The sequence below is a fragment of the Gadus macrocephalus genome, chromosome 11 (assembly GCF_031168955.1).
Source record: "Gadus macrocephalus chromosome 11, ASM3116895v1".
NCBI classification, from domain to species: Eukaryota; Metazoa; Chordata; class Actinopteri; order Gadiformes; family Gadidae; genus Gadus; species Gadus macrocephalus.
The window spans coordinates 14,218,404-14,240,811 of record NC_082392.1 but is presented as its reverse complement, the minus strand read 5'-3'; the positions used below and the strand labels follow the sequence as shown (position 1 = coordinate 14,240,811).

The 22,408-nt window shown below is 49.9% G+C and overlaps 1 protein-coding gene across 5 annotated transcripts in view; it reads left to right on the top strand.

Moving 5' to 3' along the window:
- LOC132468221 (intermembrane lipid transfer protein VPS13B-like) overlaps window positions 1-22,408 on the top strand; it is a 325,476-nt gene that overhangs the window by 249,437 nt on the left and 53,631 nt on the right. For all 5 annotated transcript variants that reach the window (XM_060065938.1, XM_060065939.1, XM_060065937.1 and 2 more), the window contains exons 41-46: window positions 1,309-1,493; window positions 10,724-10,923; window positions 13,036-13,217; window positions 13,495-13,715; window positions 14,093-14,224; window positions 20,413-20,574. In XM_060065938.1, coding sequence (XP_059921921.1) covers window positions 1,309-1,493; window positions 10,724-10,923; window positions 13,036-13,217; window positions 13,495-13,715; window positions 14,093-14,224; window positions 20,413-20,574 — 1,082 coding nt within the window. The remainder of the gene's footprint in view (window positions 1-1,308; window positions 1,494-10,723; window positions 10,924-13,035; window positions 13,218-13,494; window positions 13,716-14,092; window positions 14,225-20,412; window positions 20,575-22,408) is intronic.

Here is a 22,408-nt window from a genome sequence, read left to right as displayed (position 1 = left end):
AATGGGGAACAGTAGAAGGAAAGGATGCACAATGTAGATGGATGGATTAATACATCTATGGAAGAAAGAAGTATCCAGAGAAAGAAGATCTGGAAAATGGTAGTGCGTGGTTTGTTGCGTTTAGGAATGTAACCAAGCCTTAGAGAGACACCATGCGGCGAAAAAAGACCAGAGTCCTCTTCCTAAGAAAAAACCTTCTTCAAACAAGCGAGCCGAATCTGAAATAGTGGTGCTTCAGCAACCATTACCACTCGCTGCCTCCAACCTTTATGCGGGCAACTCTGTGTTTCGAGTTAGAAAGGGTGGGCAGACATCAGCCACGGTTGGATTGCGCTGCTGCTGCTGCTCCTGCTATAAAGCATTTTCTGGAACACAACTCCAACTGTTTAGCCCCAAGGGGTCCAAACAAAGAGCAGACGCTCACTGGAGAATTTTCTTGTTTCTGCTAGGTTTTCCTTTTTTTTTCTTCAAATAAACAATTTTTCCAAAGGACTCGAATCCCAAACAGCAGCCCTGACTTAAGTCAAACATCACTCCAAAGTTTGGATCCAGCGGGCCGGTCTTCCTTCCAAGTTTCTGCAGGTGCCTGGTCCGGGTCAATCATCGGCTGTTTATTTCAAGAGGGAACTGTTTACTCTGTCGCTGTGTTTACGTACAACTTCTGAGGCATGTAAACATTGCGAACACTCACCAATCCACAAGGCCCTTTATTTGAGAGTAATTGTTCTGTAAAGGGCTCGGGTTGCAAAGCAGAAATATTCTCAATAACTTCACCACACCAAAGGTGTCGACCAACCCGTTTTGTCGGTTTGGATGTGAAGGGGGGGGGGGGGGATGGTGACATGGCGTGAACGCGGGCCCACCGCATGAAGGAAGATTAATTTGTCCCATTAATTGGTTTCGGTTCAACATCAGTCCGTCTCTCGTCTGCTGCAAATTCAAACCATGAAGCCTTCGCTCGGTCAACTCAACTCCGTGCAGCGAGTGGTTTTCCTCGTTCCTTCTTCAAATGAAAGCCCAAGCCGGAGCTCCCCTTAGTCTGGGTCTCCCCCCCCCACCACCCGCCATAATCCTCTTGATGATCTGAATACGTTGCATGTTGTCGTTTAGCAGCCGCTTTGATCCGTGGTGACTTAGTATGTGTCTGCTGCAGTCAGGCCCTTTGTGTCTTCCTTTGCACTCTTCTCCTTGCAGGCACGGATAAGGATTTTTCCTTCCGTCCTTCTACTCAAATCCAGTAAAACCAGTAAAGCCCTACGTCCCCCCCTTTCATTTTCTTCCAAAGCTAATAATTCATCTCCTCCCCAGCCTCGCGGCGGTTGCCGGCGCCCTACGAGGTGATGTTCCACGGGGAGACGGAGGACAGCCCCGCGGTGATGCTCTGGCGTTACCCGGAGCCGCGCGTCCTGACCTACGTCCGCATCACACCCGTCCCCTTCAACACCACCGAGGACCCCGACATCAGCACCGCCGACCTCAGCGAGCTGCTGCAGGTACGCTCAACACATGTACAGGCACACGCACACACACACACACACACACACACACACACACACACACACACACACACACACACACACACACACACACACACACATGCAAACCCATACACAAATGGACGTGCAGACATGCAGGCATGTATGCTCAATCAGACACACACACACACACACACACACACACACACACACACACACACACACACACACACACACACACACACGGAGACAGAGACAGACACATAATAAGATATAGACAGACAGACACATGCAAACAGACAAAGATATAGAGAGGCAAACAAAGACACACACACGGACGGAGACGGGCAGGCTGACAAAGATACAGACTGACGTGTTGTTGACGTGTGATTCCAGTATGTGTCGTGGACCTCTGGTTTATCGAGGGACCATTTGCGTGATCCCCCCCCCCCCCCCCCCCCCCCCCACGCCCATTGTCTAGATGAGAACAGCAGCTCCCCATCTGCAGCTCTCCGTGTGACCGGATCGTCCTCTGATGAAACCAGAAAGAGAAATAAATAAACCCCCTCGCAGCTGGGCCCGGCGCCCGTTACGGGGTCGGCCCCGCTGCGGCGGCGTCCGTGTTCGCGGCCATGAGAACTCTGCACTCTGAGCGTGAGCGAATGACAGAGGAGCTCCCTGGCGCTGTCCCTCAGTAACACGCCAGGCTCGCCGCAGCAGCTGGAGAAGCCATCCGGCTGCGGCCGGGCCCGTCCAGGTGTCTCTCGGTCCCCGTGAGGCTGGATCTCTGGCAGGGATCTGCAGCTACTGAGCATTGGGGGGTCTCTTGGTGCTGGTGGTGTTGTGGAGGGGGGAAGGAGGGGAGGGGTCCTTCTCCTCATCACTCTCTTCCAGCAGCTGTCTGCCTCTCACCTCATCACTATTTTTTGGTTTTGTTTCTGCCTCTGAGAAGTTTCTGCCCCCCCCCCCCCCACCTTCCCCCTGCGCATCATCACCAGCACTGTTTCCTGTTCAGTATCCAACAGAAGCTCCTGTCCTGCTTCCTTAACTTTCATCCCAACTCTCACTCTCACACTCTCTCTCTCTTGCCCTCTGCTACACTCACTCTAGCGCTCTGTTGTTCTCTCTCTCACGCTCTTCCATATACTCTCTCTCACTCTCTCTCTCTCTCTCACACTTCTGGACTCTGTCAGTCCTCTGACGCCGTGGCTATTGCCCCCTGTCCGTCCAGACGTGTCTGGAGGTAGGGATATTTCGGAGGCTGCAAGGTGCTGCAGATGTCTGAAGCCAGCCCCCCGCAGGCCTTGGCTGCAGCCGATAGGAAGTCCATACGTACATTATGGGAGTGGCAGAGAGGCCCTCAACTGTAGCAGAGAGGCCAGCCCCCACAGCCGGTGCTGATGGACCGCATATGTTATACTGAGGAACAAGGAATGTGTGTGTGTGTGTGTGTGTGTGTGTGTGTGTGTGTGTGTGTGTGTGTGTGTGTGTGTGTGTGTGTGTGTGTGTGTGTGTGTGTGTGTGTGTGTCTTGGGTGCTAAAGAGGGAGCTTGGGGTGCCAGAGGGATTAGCGATGATAGATGAACTTGAGGAAAGAGGGGAGAATATGAAGTGGGCCGAAGGGAAGATAGTGGACTCGCTCAGGACAGTGGGGGGCGTGGGTGTGTGTGTGTGTGTGTGTGTGTGTGTATGAAGGCGGGGGGGTCTAGGGCTGATGTCTCCGGGGCTTGCGTACAAAGCCTCCCTTTAACACTGATATGTGTAAATAATGCATTTGCCCTAGTGTAAGGAAGTGTAAGTAAGTGTTAGAAGATGGCTGGATGTTTGAGCAGCTGCTAAAACGGGGTTTAAAAATGCTGTGTGTTTAAATCCAGCAGCATCTTCTATGTGTGTTTCAAAGTGTGCATTTGTATTTTTACGTGTGTGTGTGTGTGTGTGCGTGCACATGTGCGTGTGCAGGCGTGTTTTGGATGAGTCTGCGGTGCAAGACGTATAGCGCCTGTATTACAACCATGTGGTTTTCCACATCCCCTCCTGTCCTCCCAGTGTCTTCCCCCTGACGAGTCTGTTAAGAGGAGGCAGGCCAGGGACTCATCTGCAGGACGGGCTGGTGAAAGAGGGCAGGCCCCGCTGGCTCCGCTCACCCAGAACACCGCGGCATGTGGGGGTAGAGCCACTTGACCCGGTCCGCCTGGAACCTAAAGGAAGAACGCCTGTGGAATGAAGTCGTGACTGTCAAACACAAACCGGGTTCAGGAACCATCGTGGAACCGTGTACCACAGCGTTGGTAAATACTTTATCCTGATTAGGGAGTATTAATGTTCCAAGAGTGTGCGTTATTTCTCAATAGCGGGAAACTTCTGCCTTTCATATTTTTTAATCAATGCGCCAAAAATCTGGTCGAATGCAACCATCGACCAGATGTTTCCTTGACAAGGCAAAAAACAACATGTCCAAAGCACAACAGAAGAGTACTTTATTTCCAGCTGATTAAGTCGATAAAAAACAAATACGTTATAGATGAAAGTGATATTGGATCGATCTTGGTAACTGTCGTATAAGCAGTTTGTGATCATCGGTCATATTTAATGCTTTGCCTGTTGTGGTTTATTCCTTCCAATAACCCAACGATGATGGAGAGTGGAAGGTGGAAGACGGGTATTAAAAGCTAAGCCGTTTGTGTGTGATTCTTTTACTGTTTGTTGAAGCGTTGAACACGTAAACAGAAACACTCAAATGGTTCTCCCTGCAGCATAAGGCCTACCCATGGTATTCGTTGATCATTAATCAGTTCGCTAAGGACCAGAGGCTCTTCACAATTGGGTTTGAGTTATTAGGGCACGGCCCTCTGCAGGGTGGAGCGGTTGGTGTAATTTCAGACCTCTTGACTTCCCCCGACCGGAGCACCACTGATTAGATTACGACACATGTTTGTTTACTCTCCAACACCAAATGGACTGCGGCGTGTACACAGCGTGGTGTTTGTTTTGTGCCAAACTTGTTTGTGTTGCGCTGATAATATAATGTCATAATTCACCCAGGCAGAGTATCCCACAGGCATCCCCTTTTTGTTATGGTTGAGGTTAAGTGCTCAAAAAGACACGAGGTTGGAAACGTTGTATTTTTTAAATTAGCTGGTTGTGAGTTGTTGTTAGAGTAGAGTTACTGTGAGCGCCCGCGGTCCTACCGGGCAGCATGCGTTCTCAGGTTCAAGGGGGTTTTATCGAACAGAATGCAGTGTTCATTAGCCAGGCGCTCTCTGTTCCAAGAGTTAATTACATTCAGCTTCTGGCTCACAGCACCCACTGTTGCTCTTCCACTTATGGCTTTATTTCACATCCCTGTACAACGTGAAATTAATTTAATTGCATGATTAATCCATATTTTTTAATTTGATTTATTTGTAATCAATTTGTTCTACTTTTATTAAGTTTGTTTAGTTGGTACGTTTTGGACCTCTCAGATTGTCCAGCTATGTAGAATGGAAATGCAGTTGCGAGTGTGCAAGACACTGCCTGGCGGTAATGGATGGCTGTTTTTCAAACTTGAAACGTTAACGTTATTGCAACCAGAATTACAGTCCCGCTCATCTGTCATTCCTCACAGAGCTTCAATTACTACACGGTCGCACTGTTGATTTTGAGGAAAAAAAGGGGAAATCAGGAGACTAGCGTGGAGTCTCTTCACGGACGTTTCCCAGCCTCCCACGATCATTTTGACAGTCCTTAGCTGGGGGGATGTGGAGGATTGTGGGACTTGGTTTGGTGAGGACGCTGTACGACAGGGCCAGTAGCCTTCTCTGCTCCTCTCTTCTCTCATCATGAGCCTTCTCAATCAGAACCCCTCTGTCTTTCTTCTTAAGCACTTCTTCTGGTCCTCTGCTGCCCTCTTGCACCTCTTCTGCTCTCTGTTCCCTTCCTCTCCCCTCCTCTCCTCCTCTCTTCCACGCAGCCACTCACCTCCTCCTCTCCTTCTTCCATGCAGCCACTGTTCTCCTCCTCTCCTTCTTCCTCCCTCCTCTCGCCTTCTCCCCTCCTCCCCTATCCCCTCATCCTCTCTCCTTCGCTCCACTCCGCCACTCCTCCCCTCTCCTCGCTTCTCCTTTCCCACTGTCTTCTTGATCCTCTCATCTCCACTCTCTTCCTATGGAGGGCATGAGGTCTCCTCCTCTCTCCTCCTCCCTCTCCTGCTTCTCCCTTCTCCCCTGCTTCTCCAGCACATTGTTTAAGAGGCTATGAGGTCTCCTCCTCCTACTCCCCCCCTCTCTCCTGCTCCTCCGGAACATTGTTCAGGAGGGCATGAGGTCTCCTACCCTCTCCTCCTCTCTCCCCTGCTCCTTCAGAACATTGTTCAGGAGGATATTAGGTCTCCTCTGTTCCTTCCACAACATTGTTCAGGAGGGTATGAGGTCTCCTCCTATCTCCTCCTCTCTCCCCCAGAACATTGTTCAGGAGGGTATGAGGACTCCTCCTCTCCCCCCTGCTCCTCCAGAACATTGTTCAGGAGGCTATCAGGGCTTGTCCTCTCGCCCCTCCAGAACATTGTTCAGGAGGATATGAGGTCTCCTCCTATCGCCTCCTCCCTCCCCTGCTCCTCCTGAACATTTTTCAACCGAGAATGAGGTCTCCTCCTCCCTCCCCTCTCCAACACTCCCCCTCCCTGCCCTGCTCCTCCTGGGAGGATTGTTCAGGAGGGTATGAGGTCTCGTCCTCTCTGGGCTCCTCACCACTTCCCTGTCCCCAGAGCAGATCATGTTCAACTTCTTTCTTATTTTTTTTATACCAAATCAAGTTTCCCTGAGTCTAAACAGTTGCGGTTTTGTGACAGGTTCCAGTTTATGTGTGTGTGTGACTGCGTGTGTGTGTGTGTGTGTGTCGGGGGTGCATTATGGTCAGGTGGGATGGGGTTTTTGTAAGGGGTAGGGGGGAAGGAAGCAAGGTTTCCCACCTGGAAGGAGCCCCTAAACTGTTGAGTGGGCTCGGGGGGGTGTGACTCACTCATAGCACCTTCCCAGCGCTGTGTGGTCCATCGCTCCTCTGAATCATCAGCAGGTGTCGTCTCTGCTCCTTTATTTCCATCGATCTCCACTCCCCTCACTCTCTCTCTCGTGCGCTCTCACTCTGCTCTCTCGCTCTCTCTATCTCCCTTGCCTCGCTCGCTGCCTCTCCATCACCCCTCCCTCCCTCCCCCCCCCCCTATCTCTCTCTCTCCCCCCCTCTCCCCTCCTCTCTCCTCCTCTCTGCTCCAAAGCCTGAGAACGAGGGGAGTAAGCTCAGGAGTCATGATTCATCGGCGCCCCCTAGAGAAGGGGAGAAGGAGATATATTGGAGAGGAGGGACTCTGCCTGGATGCTCTTGTGAACACGGGGCCATTCCTATTCACACGCACACACATTACACTCTCAGACACCCACATGTGTTATTTTTATTGCATAGAAATACATGAAGCTGATCTGTACTCGCACATGCAGCTTTGAAATGACACCGAAAATCAGGCGGGCTGACTGCTTAGCTGCCTCTCAACAACACACACGCCCGCAAGCACGCACGCACACACACACATGCACACACATATACACACACACACACACACACACACACACACACACACACACACACACACACACACACACATTTCCCATCACATACCCCCTGCTGGTAGTCTAGGTCCACTACAGCCAGTAGATGTGAACGAGGCCCTCAGCGCTCTGCTCGCCCAGGATTGGCCGTCCCAACGACCTCTGTGGCCTCATGTGAACCAATCAGAACCCAGCACCAGACGCATTTAGCAGCAGTCATGTTATTAATACAAGCGCTAAACAGTCAATTTTCCCAGATGCCTTGTTGCTCAATCCTCAACACAATCCTCCATATCGGTGCAGATTAATTCTCGTTCTCACCAAAGTAGTTTAATTTGGGGGATTTGTTGATGCTAAAACGTATAGCTGTCTCAGTGTGAGGGCTCTCTGTCATTTGGGAGCAGAGAAGATGGGAAAAGAGCAGCGGAGGGGGGAGTGCTTTGGCCAAGACAACTGTTATTTTAGTGGGACGAGCGCTGGAGCAGGGCTGTATTAGTCACAGCTAATGTACTGCAACAACACACGAACGTCCGTGTGGCTAATTCATCTGGGCTCCGGGGCTCCTACACCTCATCCACCAAGACTGCACTCCCCCTCCGCACGCTTTATTTTTATGTTTTGTTTCGTTTTCTTTCACATACATCGGGGCGGCAAACTCTCAGCCCAGGTCCGATTCCTGATTTTCCACAGTTATTAATAATAAGTTGCGGACCGACCCACCTGAGACAGTGCAGACCCCGGCCTGCGTTTTCAGCACGACTTTCATTACAACTCCTGTGTAAACATTTGCTCAGGCCGATGTCAATTCAATTTGTCCGCTGGCCGATAAAAGGGGGAGCGAGTGCTGGAATGTTCTGACACGCAGGCATGGGTGAAATAACAGAGGACCTAATGGCAGTGTTGATACGGGTAATAAAAGTTCATGGCAGGCGAGGGCGCGTACGTCAGTGGCTCCGGCGTCGGCACCGGCCCGGTCGGGGATCTCTGGTTGCAGGGTCATTTCTGAATTGGACCTCTGAGCAAGGCCTGTTTCAATATCAATTTTAAATAATAATCTGGGTCTCGGCACGGAAAAGCATATCCCCACTTTAAACTGTTTGGAGCTTTCTGATTGGTGGAAGCCATCGGAGCAAATAATAGTGTCGATCAGAGGCTCTGTGGAGCGAAGCGGTGTAGCGGCTCAACCGCGGTGAGGCTGAACAGGGACCGGCAGAGATGACAGGCTGGTGTTTAACTCACCGCCGCCAGAAGTCTGGGGATATGAATATTTTATTTGTAAATACAATTCAAATATTTGAGCCCATTGAATCATCCCTGACTGAAATGTCCAGACATTTGGTGCAGCGTACAAACTTGGATGAACGAGGATAAACAGCGGCTTGCTATTTATTGAATTTCTTTTTAATTTAGCGCTTTTTAAAGTACAACACATCTTGGAGCCATGAAGCCAGTCTACCGACTGTTTGTTCCTGTTGTGTAGTCGCGTGTAGTCGTGTGTTTATTCAAAGAGCTACACACACGGAACTCAGACGGTAGAATCAAATACCGTCAAGACAGCAATAATACTGTGCCCAGACAGTGCAGACATTAGTTCTTAGTTCATTGACACACGGAAACTCCCACACACAAACACATTTTAATTTAGGCCATTTAGCAGACCTTTTCCAAAGCAACTTACAATAAGTACATTTGTCATAAGAAGGTCAAACAATATATCGCTGTCGGTACGATAAGGATGCTCATAGAACCAAGTGAAAAGCACTAACAATCACTAGGTTAACCCATTCCCTGTATACAACAACGCACACACACTCAGATACGCCCCTTGTGCAATGTCAAAAGCCACGCACACACACACACACACACACACCACACACACACACACACACACACACCCATCATAACTGTGGAATAAACACAGGTGCTTCCCCGCCCATCTCCCTTAACGCAGCCTACATATGAGTTACCACCGGTTGCCTTTCATCTCTGCTCTACGCTCCCCTAGTCCTCCATAAGCTCCTTATCCTTCCCATCTCTCTCAGGGCCCGAAGGCTCCATGACGCACACGCAGCCATGCAAATGTGTCCGCCAGTGCCATGTTCTGTACCTTACACATTCATGGCCGCATGCCGTCATGTGTATAGAATATCACAGGTGGATGGGGGTCTGGGTTCGAAAAAAAAATACATGAGAGTTTTTTTTTTGGTGGGGGTAAAAATCAGCGCAGCTTTTTAGTAACACAATTTCCTGGAAGCGGTGGAGTTTCCGCCCCGGTGGCTGCGTGGCAGGGCGGCGGGTGCACAACTCTGTCAGGTACAATTAGATGAAGGAGAGTCCAGGAAAACCTGTGTGGCATTTTGAGCACATGATGTAAGTGAGGCTTACCTCATCTGCAGCTTACTAAGAGGAAATACACACACACACACAGATACACACGCAAGTGCGTATTTGCACAATTCGGAACGCGACTGCAGCCAGACGTATAGATTGACACAGCTGCACAGCTAAAAATCACGTAAAAGCACACGGGCACACACACACACACACACACACACACACATGCACACACTGGTGCGTCAGTGGCCTTGCTGACAATTCAATGAGCCTGGCCCGTGTCCAGGAAGCTCCCATACCTGCAGCAGATTGCTGATATGTCCTTGGTTGTGCTTGGACATATGCACTAGTGCATGTGCAATCAAAGGCACAGACGCACACAAACGTGCACACACACGCACACACACACACACACACTCACACAAACGTACACATCCACACATGCACACACAGGAACATGTGCCGATCAGCCACATGCATTTGAGGTGAGCCGAGGCTCTCCTGCCACTACTGATCAGTCAACGGCTCGGGGCCCCAGGTGGCCGGGGAAATCCTAGAGTCTGGGTCTGGTTCACACGGGCTGACTGGACAGCGTTCATCGTGGTAGCCGTCCGCTACGAGCCGGGTGCGAGACACCTAAGCACACAGCCCCTAATGTGAGAACAAGACTCCCGCCACCCGATCGTTATTCAGCGTGAAAAGGAGCTCCAGGACTTTAATGTTAATGGCCACCCTGCACCGCGCCGGTGCAGGCCTGGTGTTCGTTTACAGTACACCCGCGCTCACGCCTCGCTGGCTGTACGTGACTGCGCTGCACCTCTGGGCCCGCTGGTTCGCAACTGCAACCGTCGAGGTTTATTTCACTGTCAAAGTTGTATTTATTTCAAGCGTTTCCCACCTGGGATCAATAAAGTGTGCTCTTATCTTGTCGTCATTTTGAACTGTCATGGTTTATTTTATCGTTGTTATTCCTGGTGAGAACTGTTTTTGTGATTTAAATAAAAGAACTTGTTGTGCTGGCCATTGTTTATGATCATGACATAAACCTAGTAATAAACTGTTCTTTCTGTGAGCAACAGACTCAATAACAGAGTGCTTTGAACAGTCAAAGCCTTTAATCACTAGCAGACACTTCAGTTACCCCTGATTTAGCAATCGATTTGAGAGAAATCTTTTCACTCAAACCAAGTCAGCACCAACAATATCAGGGCCTCATAGATTCACGGCAGTCACCTATGTTCTGCTTACGTCCTTGCGTTCACTCTAGTCATTGTTCCAGAAGTCTCCTCACTAGCTTGTCTAAACCTTTGCCTTCACTGCCTTGCTTACCCGCAGGTGCCCTGCAGCCTGGAGTACTGGGATGAGCTCCAGGAGGCCTTCGTCCCTTACCGGGAGTTCAGCTTATCAGAGAGCAGCTCCTGTCAGTTGCAGCTGCCTAGCCTCAGCCTTCGACACCAGCAGAAGGAGCTGGTGGCCTCGGACCTCTGGAGGATCGTGCTCAGCAACACTGGAGACCCTGGAGGAGACGAGCACAGGTGAGAGAGGGCAGTCCTGTGTGTGTGTGTGTGCTTGTGCGAGCGCGCCAGTGCACATGTTTGTGCGTGTGCACGAGCAGACCTTAAGTGAAACACGACAGTGAGATCGGCCCATTCATCAGTTCCTGTCCTATCAGGTGTATACCTTCATACAATCTGTAGTGTATACATGGACATATCAACATACTACAGTACACTGACTCACATATCAGAGAGAGAGAGAGAGAGAGAGAGAGAGAGAGAGAGAGAGAGAGAGAGAGAGAGAGAGAGAGAGAGAGAGAGAGAGAGAGAGAGAGAGAGAGAGAGAGAGAGAGAGAGAGAGAATCACCAGCAGTGTTTTGCTGGCCCTCAACATCTGGCGTGCAGGAGCAGGGAGCGGGCTTGGAAGGCGTTCAGATCGGCCTAATGAGATTTCCCAGCACACCGAGTGGCTGTCAGGGCCCATCCGGAGTCCTTCCTGCTTACCTTGAGTCTATCTAATGGAGGGATGGGGGTGAGGGGGGGAGGCGCACACGAGAAGCCAGCAGAGTTCTAGCTGGCTCGTCCACCCCCCTGGCTGCCTTTGTTGGCCGGGGTGGGGTGGCTTGTACGTTCCTAGGCCCGGCCCTGGTTCTGGGTGGGTGGGTGGACTGGGTTGGGACAGGTCAGGCGGGAATAAAGCCCAGCATGCACGGAAACAAATCAGCAAACCCCGCCGTTTATCTTTTCAATCTATATCACATGTTACTTTACTTGCCAGTCACTGGGTACCTGAGCTTTCTCTCTCTCTCTCTCTCTCTCTCTCTCTCTCTCTCTCTCTCTCTCTCTCTCTCTCTCTCTCTCTCTCTCTCTCTCTCTTTCTCTCTGTCTCTGTCTTTCTCCTGTTCTCTCTCTTTCACTCTCCCTCCTCCCCTCCTCCTGGCGTTCGGGGGGTCTTTGGTTGGAAGTGAGCGGCCAAATTCTACATTCTGTGTGTCTTAGAGTTCTCCGAGAAGAGAGGAACAGAATGGGAGGAATAACAAAACACGTAGAGATAGAAACAGGGAGAACCCCCCTAACCCCCACCCCCTCCACCCAAAAAAAAAAAAAACTGGCACCAGATCCACTGTAAAGTTAAATATACATCTGCGTTTCATTATAATCATACTCCAAACGCTACATTTCCTTTATGTTTAAATTATTGGTCCTTTTTCATCAAACTTGGTTCCCCTTTTCCGTGCTCGCTCGTTTCATCTACCTTGCTTCGCTTTCCAGCGGGAAAAACAACTTGGCTGCGCTGGCGACTGGAAGTCCTGAAAAATGTATGATGCTTATCTTTTCTAGACGTGCTCCAGTGCACCAACAGCGTTTATGTCCATTTTATTTTTATATATAAATATATATGTAATTTCATTGCTTCTTCTACTCCACTCTCTCTCTCATTCCCATTGCCGAGCGTTCCCTTCTGTAGTTCTGTTTTTATTGGTGGATCATGGTAGCAGCAAATTACTGAGCAAATGGTCATTCACTTCAATTACCTCCCATCGGCCGTCATCAACCGTGACATGCTATTAATGTCCGCTGAGGGGGGGGGGGGCGCCCCAAGGTACCGCTGCGCTGGATCAGCCCATGGTCGGCTCTGTCTCTTCCCTCTATTAATATTCCAAACACTGTTCCTCGCTGTGGAGTACTTATGGTGTTCCATTTTGCTTTTTGAGATTATGATGTTTAAATCACTGAACGTTAGACCGGCGGAAATTACCGATAATGGGAATCAGACTATCGCAGCCTTGAGACCTGAAAACAAGCCAGGAGGGGATGGAGGATGAATAATTTATTATATTGTCCACATGACCAATGTTTCTCTTTCTCGCATTATCATTAGTCATGGAAACTGATGCCGCTTATTATTCTTTTCTTTTTTTCTCTGTTACCTGCATCATAGTGCTTTGATGTTTGTATATTGTTTTACTTCCATAGACAGGAATCACAAACTCATCACGTTTGTTTGTTTCCTGCCTCTCTCTCCCCTCTCCATCCATCCCTCTCTCTGCCTCTGTCCTGCTCTCTCCCTCACTCCCTTCCTCCCCCTCCATCCCTCTCTCTCTCTTTCTCTCAATCTCCCACAATTAAACTTACTCGCTCTCGCTCCAGTTCAGACAGTGAGTCTGGCTCCCAGCTGCCCTGTGACCAGCTGGTGTCTCCCAAGGCGCTGGCAGCCTGCACCCGTGTGGACTCGTGCTTCGCCCCCTGGTTCGTCCACTCCCTGGGAGTCTCCATGGAACTGGCCCACATGGAGGTGCACCTCTGCCACCACCTGGAGCAGCTGGGCACAGGTAAAGGAGCCCCGGATCTCTTCCCAGTAGAATTACATTAAACAATTCTCCCCTCACCCCCAACCTCCAAGCCAAATGTACCTCCTTGTTCCATGCTGAATCGATCCCACTCAAAACAAATCCCTAACAGAAAGTCGTACTCGTTTGGAAGCTTAGACGTCGCTAAATACCACCAGGACATCCTTTTGTAAATTAAATGTGTATTATATTGCTAGATGATGATTAGGAGATCATTATGAGTTCGTACAAGCGTCTCACAAAGATTCCACGTCTCCAGCTCCATGCCGGCGCCTGCGGCCCTTCCTGCCGGACAGGAAGTTGCCCCAGGAGCAGGAGTTCATGGTGGTGGGTGCCAGCGAGCCCCGGCTCTACCTGCGGCAGTGGAACAGCGGTGCCCGCCTCAGCCAGGAGTTCAGCTTCTCCACCCGCCTGGACTGCCGACTGCTCGAGTACCGCAACCTGACCTACCTCCAGATCCTGCAGCCCTTCGCACTCCAGGTACATTTACAGTTACATCTAAGGCATTTAGCAGACGCTTTTATCAAAAGGGACTTACATTCAGTATATTTGTCAGAAGAAAGAGAAAGAATATATCAATGTCTGTACAGGAAGGATGTTCCTAGAACGTTAAGGTTAAGGTTAACCCCTTCCCCTGTATACAACAAAGCAGGTAAAGAGTCTCTTGATTGTCAACTTCTGATGTGAAAGACACTCTTATGAATCGTTATTCCATCGTTTGTTCCTTTGCTTTATGTTTTTCCTCTAAAGCATTTAAGGCTGTGAAGAACAGTGTGTCAGAAAGTAATGTCATCAGATTTTGATCCAGAGTTGGATCCCAATCTTAATGTCTTTCCCCAACTTTTTGTGGGCTCCAGGGCCAGGCCTCGGTCACCCGTTCCCCCCAGAGCAGCGTCCTGGACGGCAGCATGTTTGTGGAGCCCGTGTTGCTCACCGTCAGCCAGTACGGCATCCACACCCTGGACACCGCCCTGCAGAGCTGGCAACAGGTACAGCGCGCCTCCGACCCAATGAAACAATAACCCAGAGACGGTAACTTTGAACATTTCCTCTGGTAAGAACATTAACCCAACTGCCGGCGTCATCGCTTGTGGGGAACATGGGCAAGCGTCATCTGAGGGTTGAAACATCCCCTCTTTAAAACAAATCATAATAATTAAAGAATGGGGAAAACATTTGTTCAATCAGGCACACAGCACATCTTTGGAAGCTGTTCCTAGGGAGACGCACATTGACAGCCCCAGGAGACGCTCTCTAGACCAGCTGCTAACACCGTGGCGCACCCAGCGCTGCTCAGGTTCTGGTTCTCACCACCGCTGCTGGTAGCCAGGATGTTGGTGTGTGAGGTGTTGCCCGTAAAAACACGGTAAAACTAGAGTGGTGACACCTGCCAAGGCCTCGTCTGGCCTCATTCTACCAACCGCTAGATGCGCACACTCATGCACACACACACACACACACACACACACACAGCACGCACAGGTACGTAGACACACACACACATGAAGTACACATGAAACACGCGCACTCCTAACCACATACATGCACAGTCACACACTCGCGCAAAGTCACACACAACGCGCTCCATGTCTTGCTTTCCCCCCATGACGGCTCCTTTCAGCTCGGCTGTGATGCTGCTGACTCTTATATTAGCCCCTGGAGAACAAAGGCACTTAACCTTGCTTCCAACCACCACACAGACATGTATATCTCAACACACACAACCACAGTCCCATAAGGACACACAAAGCGTGCTGGATGAGAATAAGAAATCCCAGTGTTTGTGTGTGTGTGTGTGTGTGTGTGTGTGTGTGTGTGTGTGTGTGCGTGTGTGTGCGCCGTGAGCTTCTTCCCCGTTGGGAAATGCAGTGAGATGAGGTGCCTTGGAAGACCAGGGAGTCACTGATGGCAAAATGATTGTATTGGCCGAACACTTAATACGATTGTTTTCCTTTTTAGTGGCATTGCCGACTCTTCTGAGTCAACGTAACAGAGCGTTTCTGTTGATGGGTTCTGCTTGACCCATCCCCGCATTGCCTCATTCAGCGCACAGAGAAAGTTCCCCCTATTTGGGCTGGGTAAATGGACCATAAAGAGGACATGGGAGTGGGTTGATGGTGGTGGTGCTGCAGTGAAAGGGCTGAGTATTCAACTTGGGTGTTTTGGACCACTGTGGCGGCGGTATCCATGGCGGTCAGTACCCAGAATGCCGAGCATGACTTTTCGTGCCGTGGCGTTGAGTCTCTCTCCTGATGCTGATGGAGTGATCACTTAGTCGCTTTGGTCTTCGCCGTCGCCTTTCACCAATGACGCATCTCTCGCTGCCCTTTTCTGTCTACTCATCGTGGACAAGACACAGGCACACACACACACACACACACACACACACACACACACACACACACACACACACACACACACACACACACACACACACACACACACACACACACACACACACACTGCAGACAGTTTGCAGATGCAGATATTCTCCACTGACACACATGGAAACTGCTCTGGTACAATCACCAGCACAACCTTGTTTCCCCCGCTTGGCAATACATTTATTGCCTTGTGCTTGATGTTGAGAAAAAACAGAAAGCAGCGTATAAAGTGAGTGTGCCCGTTGGATCGCCGTGAGTTGGCCCAAACAGCAGCTGCAGCAGCAACCGCCTTGTTACTGGTGAGGAACGTCCTAACCACCTCCAGCCTCCACCACTCTGCAGAACAAGAGGGGGCACACATACTATAATTATAAGTGGAATGAGCCGCATGTGGCTACAATAGCTCCATCCTAACGGGGTGGAGGGAGAGGTCAAGTAAAGAAATTCAACAAAAAAAAATGTGGATACGTAAGCAGAGGCTCTGTAATTTCCCATTTGGCCCGCTTCAGAGGAAGTTGAGCGCGGTGCCCATGGAACATTCCGGTATTCTGCACCCCACCCCACCCCAATCTTCTGTGCGGGGCTTAAGTCAACTTTATATAAAAAAGAAGGGTGGGGGCTGGGGGGGAGGGATTTGAAAGGGTGCGACTGCAACGAAGGATTGTAAAGGTTACGATTAAACGCAGACCTTCCCCGGAAGGTGGGGTGTTTCACCATCATGGAGGGAAGCTCATCTGTAAAGTATCATACTGAAGGAGACCATAATATACACACACACACTCATACAAGCACACACACACACACACACGTACTAAAACACACAGAAACGTACACATGGCAGAGATCGTCGGGGTAAGACACCAGGCCTAGGAGGATCTGGACTGAAAAAAAAGAAGGTTAATCGGGGCAGTTGGAAACACAAACACGCTCGGTTCCTCTCTCGCAGGACAAGAATGTGTCCTCAAGGTTCTAATTGTTGCCGTGATTTTCGTGTTTCCTGGTGTCAAGGCGAGCGGGGCAGGGCCGGTTGTGATGTGGTGCACGCAGGGAAGCAGTGAACCGCGGTGAACCGCACTGGGCTCTCTGGGTAAAAGTGAGGAGAAGACCTCTCTCAACCACTACACGTTTCCAGTCCTCCCACCGACACCGCCATCCCGGTCATACCACACAACCCACAACCAGGAGGGTCTGGAAGGGTGCCAGGGTCGGTCACTAAGATGGATACTGAGAGAAGCGGTTGTGTTGGGTGGAAGAGGAGGTGCTAACATTAGTGTTGGTCACAGATATCTGCCCGTCAGTTCATGTTGGAGCAGAGCATCGCCAACTCTCTGGTGGTCCGCACAGTTTCACGTGTATCTGACATCTATGGTTGGATGCATCTGCTGTCTCGTCCTCAACAATTTCTTACCTTAAATATAAGTATCACTCCTGATGCCAATTTGAACCCAGGTTCGTTATAAAATGACTTGTTCCAATTCAGCATCAGAGTTTCAGTTCTGCCACCCACACACACTGGTGTTTTTCTTTCTCCCCAAATTATACCCAGATGAAGAAACTGCACAACATATCACGCAGGGTTATAGAAGGAATAAATGGCATATGGAACATGGAATAATGTCATAATAATTTGATTGAATAATTTCATACCTGGGGAAAGAAAATGTGGGAAAAAACCCTAATCTGTTCCTTAACCCTCCTTGCAACTCCAGCCCCCGGAAAGCAGCCCCAACCTCAACCTCAACATCCCTCCCCCCCGCCCCGACCCTCCTAACCTCAGGTCCCAAGCGCCCCCCCCCCCCCCCCGTAACCAACTCTGGGTCCCCCTCAACCCTCAGTGTCAGTCTCACCCCCCACCCCCACCCCCCAACCCAGCCCCCAGGGATGTGGCTTTAGAGGAAAGCCACACGAAAGCCCAGTAGTATTTACACACACCACTTTCTCACAGAACGCTCGGAGGCCCTGGTAAGTGCACCCGAGACAACAGGAATTCCTTCCACCATTTCACTCTTTTTTACAGCGTTTGAACCATACACCCCCTCTTTTTCGGCAAACCGGAAAAGGGACGGCAAATACAGGGATCATGTTGCCGCCGGTGGCAGATGTCCGCACGGCTAACGGCCCTGTTGGCGAGAAATGGATATAGGTGTTTGGGACCTGATTATTGCTTCACAATATCCGTTTTACGGGTTCCTCGGTTGACTCGTTTGTAAGTCAGGGGACATGGGGTCCTGTTTCATGCCCATCTCTCCCTGGCACTGGGGGGGGTAGATATTAGCAATGTGAATCCAAGACATCTTAGTGTACCTTGTCATTTCTTCCAGGCCCCTCTGATCTTTGAAAAACCTCAGCGAAAGAACCGTGGTAATGTAATCGGGGTAGATTACGGGAAAACAGATACTTTGATTCCAGCAAGGGGGGCTCTGTGTCTCTCACGGGCTGTCATCTTGTGCTTTTTAACAAGGAGTTTGCGTCGGCTATCTGTATATCTTCTGTCTGTAAAACCTAGCGCTCAAAGCAGCCCAGAGAGAGAGAGAGCCCGGGAGTGATTATGATTACTGCGAGGAAGCCGTTGTGAAGTCCGGATCACGTTGCCCTAATGAATCTGCGTCGGCAGACGATACCATCAAAGAGAGACAGAGCTTAGCGATGGCATCTCAAAGATGGCGGCAGGAAGTTTGTAAATCGCAGTGTCACATTGGGAAGGGGATGGGGGGGCATAAATACAGAGCCCAGATAGTGTTCCACTATAAAACCGGCGGATGGATTTGAAAGCAGTCGCAGCTGTCCCACCGCAGAATGCATCTCCCTCTCTCTTTCTCAATCTCTCTCCGGCTCTCTCTCTATGCCTATCTTCATCTCCCATTCTTGGGCTCTGTCGCGCTCTCGTTCTCTCTCTCTCTCTCTCTCTCTCTCTCTCTCTCTCTCTCTCCCCTCTCTCTGTCTCTGTCTGGCTGTCTCTGTCTCTCTTTCTCTCGCTCTCTGTCTCTGTCTCTGTCTCTCTCTCTCGCTATCATTTAAAGCCCCCTTTTTTTATGGTGTAAACTTTCCCATCCGTTTCCACTAGCATCAACAAGCCCAGACGTGGCTACGTGCCTGGTAGACCGACCCGAAGCTTTTACTGCCAGTCTCCCTTAACCGTCAGCCTCTCACCTCCCACCGCCATCTGCAACGTACACAGCGGGACCCTCTTGATTCAGACAGCCCGGGATAGCTCCACGGGACAGGCCGATGGAACCGCATTCTTGTGTGTCTCGAAGACATCGAGGATTCGGGGACATCGGGGCTGGTGAGGGCGGGGGGGAGAAGAGAGCCTTAAGAGGAGGCCTTAGTGATATGCACATTCATTATATCTCTCTCTCTCTCCCTCTCTTACTTTACTCTTCCCATTTCCTCTCTGCTGTTACTGTTTCGGTGCACTCTGTGCTTCGATAGTCCAGTGGGGCTTTGTTCCTCCAAGACTTGAGCGGTCATCTCTTCCCGCTTTTGCATGCAAAGGTTACATATGAGTAGTCACCATCCCTGGTGCACTTCATGACTTCACTGTGTTTCCATAGGGTTATGAGCGCTATCTCCGTGACCCGTGGCTGTAGGTGGGCCAGAGTCCACCATGTTGTGTTTCGTCCTCACAAACCGCAATACATGGATGACTCCCGCGTGCAGGAATGTGGCCTAGGAGCCCAGCCTTTTTTCATGTGTTGTATTCTATCTTAAAAAGCGCTCATGCACGCACACATGCACGCCCACACACACACACACACACACACACATACGCCCACACACACACACACACACACACACACACACACACACACACACACACACACACACACACACACACACACACACACACACACACACACACACACACACACACACACACACACACGCCCGCAAAAGCCCGAACACACACTCAGTCACGTACAAACAGGGTTGCTATTTGAAATTAACTTACATCTCCAAGAGGAAACATTTAGTTCAGGGAAGAGATGTTACAATAAAGGGAGTTGCTTTGAAGAAGTCAGGACGGCTCTAGAGGGAGGCCTTCTGCTGGTTTCGAACTTTTGGATTTGTGTGTGTGTGTGTGTGTGTGTGTGTGTGTGTGTGTGTGTGTGTGTGTGTGTGTGTGTGTGTGTGTGTGTGTGTGTGTGTGTGTGTGTGTGTGTGTGTGTGTGAGAGACCAAGGGGTCGATTTTGCCCCGTTGCCCAATCGGAGCGGTCAGGGCTGTGATGTGATTCCCTGGCCTGTAGGGATTGTGCTAGTCCCAGCCATGATGTCACTCACCGTGCCCTCCCCTGGGCTGACAGCCGGGCAGGGAATGGCTTTGGACGCCCATTAGGTGCCTGGCCCACACGCTGCCTGCGCCACACAGGCACCATGAACACACACGAGCATGCATGTCACACACTCACTCTCATGGCTTTTTACTGTGTATGAGTGTAACCAACCATCCATCCAGCCATCCATCCATCGTGTTACTCAAACTCTTCCTTGTCTTTTTCCTCACCTGCCTTTACCCCTTGCTTTCTCTCTGTCTGTCGGTATCTCTCTCTCCTCCTCTCTCTTTCTCTCTCTCTCTCTCTCTCTCTCTCTCACCCTTCACTCTCTCTCTCACTCTCTCTCTCTCTCTCTCACTCTCTCTCTCTCTCCCCCTTCTCTCTCTCTCTCTCTCTCTCTCTCTCTCTCTCTCTCTCTCTCTCTCTCTCTCTCTCTCTCTCTCTCTCTCTCTCCTCTCTCTCTCCCCCTCCCTCCCTCCCTCCCCCTCTCTCTGTCTCTCTCTCTCTCCCCCTATCAGAATGGCCGGGTGGAGGCGGAGGAGCTGCTCTACAGCCACTACGTGATCTGCAACGACACACACGAGACGCTGCGCTTCGGCCAGGTGGACACGGACGAGAACGTGCTGCTGGCCAGCCTGCACAGCCACCAGTACAGCTGGCGCTCCCACAAGTCCGCGCAGGTACCCCCCCCCCGCACACACCACTCACACACATGTAGGCCCACCGCACCCATCACTCACACACAGGGACCCCTCTCGCATCCACTACTCACACACAGGGTCAGCAATCCACCAGGGCTTGGCCCTACTATGCACACACAATCTTATTACATTTATCTGTATATTATGTTTTTTATTATTTTATTTATTAAAGTTAAATACTTTGAAATTGCAGAGATAAACCATAGTTTATTTATGCCAATGACATGTTAACTGTGATTATTGAGTTCAGTGCCCAAAAAGAGGCCCTAAAGGCATTCTGTGACAGCCTTTTTATTGTGTGACGTTAACTTGCACAATTTCATAATCAATATTCATTTTTATTTGATATTTATTGCATCTTGCCTCATTGGTGTCTTTTTTATGAAAATGAGGCTATAGAAAGTAAAGAGGCCCTCATTAAAGGCCACAAAGGATGCAAGTGATCCAAGTGAAACATATCGGTGATAAAACATGTGCATGTGCACACTTATTCACACATGCAGAGCCAGAGAGTGGTACTCACAAGCAACCAAAGGTCAGCTCTTTGAGAACTGGCTTTTATTAGGGATCGAAGGTATACACACACGCACACATGCACCCATTCTCCAAAGAATCACACGTTGTGCACGCATAGTTAAACCTGAATCAAATACTGTGCGTACACAAACACGCATATACACAATCATTAGCATCACGCCATTATCTGTGTGCCTCCGTCAGCCTCTGCTGACAACGTCCTGACAGCATTGTTAAAGAAGATTGATGATGCTTAACCCTTTGTGGTTTGAGGTGGAGTGGAGGGTGGGCTGCTGGTCCGTGGCATGTGTGTGTGTATTTGTGTATGTGTGTGTGTGCGTGCGTCTGTGTGGTGAGCACATGTTTTGGGACCCCCGTGTGTTTCATGGCGAGTGTGAGAAAGTGCAGCTTGAGAAAAGACATAGCCATAATTGCTCACAGTAAGTCAGTAAGTCAAGTTGAATTAATCATCGATCACGGTTAATCGCTGCTCTTACCTCACTTGTGGCACTCTTACCTCACACATGTGTGTTTATACACAGGCATGTGCGCACACACACACTTACCAAGAAGAAGAGAGCGGTGATCTGGCACACTGAACGAATACCACATCTCATTTTACTAGCGAAAAAATGACCTCTGTGTTTTCAGGAACTTCTTGGAAGAAAAGCGCTCAGAGCGGGCCAGACGTCATCATCGATGAAAAATGCGATTCCAAAACCATTCTGTCATTTGTTATTGTGCCGCGTATCCGCAGAATATAAAATATGTGTTCATGATGATGAACATCATTGTCTGATGCTGGATCAAATGGGACACGGCAGCGCCAGAGACGGAGCGCTAAGTGTTTAAACCTCGCTAATGCAGCTCATTAAAATAGAGAGCACTGCCGATGTGTCGACCTCTGAGCTGATTGTAGCGCACATACCTGATTCCATCGAGGGTTAGGACAATGTTGGAGGCGATAGGTATGAATTGTATTTACACATTTAGTCTAGCCTCAATAGATAATATGAAGTGTTCTACTCACATATTAGTGATACATAGCTCTCAATTTAAAACAACATCCGTTATGAAGATGATTGAGCGTGGGATTGGTAGCGAGACTGGGTGGATTGAAAATAATGAACGAGCATGCCTATACCTTATTCTCATGTATTTCAGACCTTGCTCGTGCTTGGTTTGTCGTTAATTTCTTTGGTCTAGTCTCATGTTGTAATAACATGTGTGCCCCAGTGGCCTAATGAATAAGGTACTGGCCTCCTAAGCCAGGGATTGTGGGTTCGAGTCCCGTCTG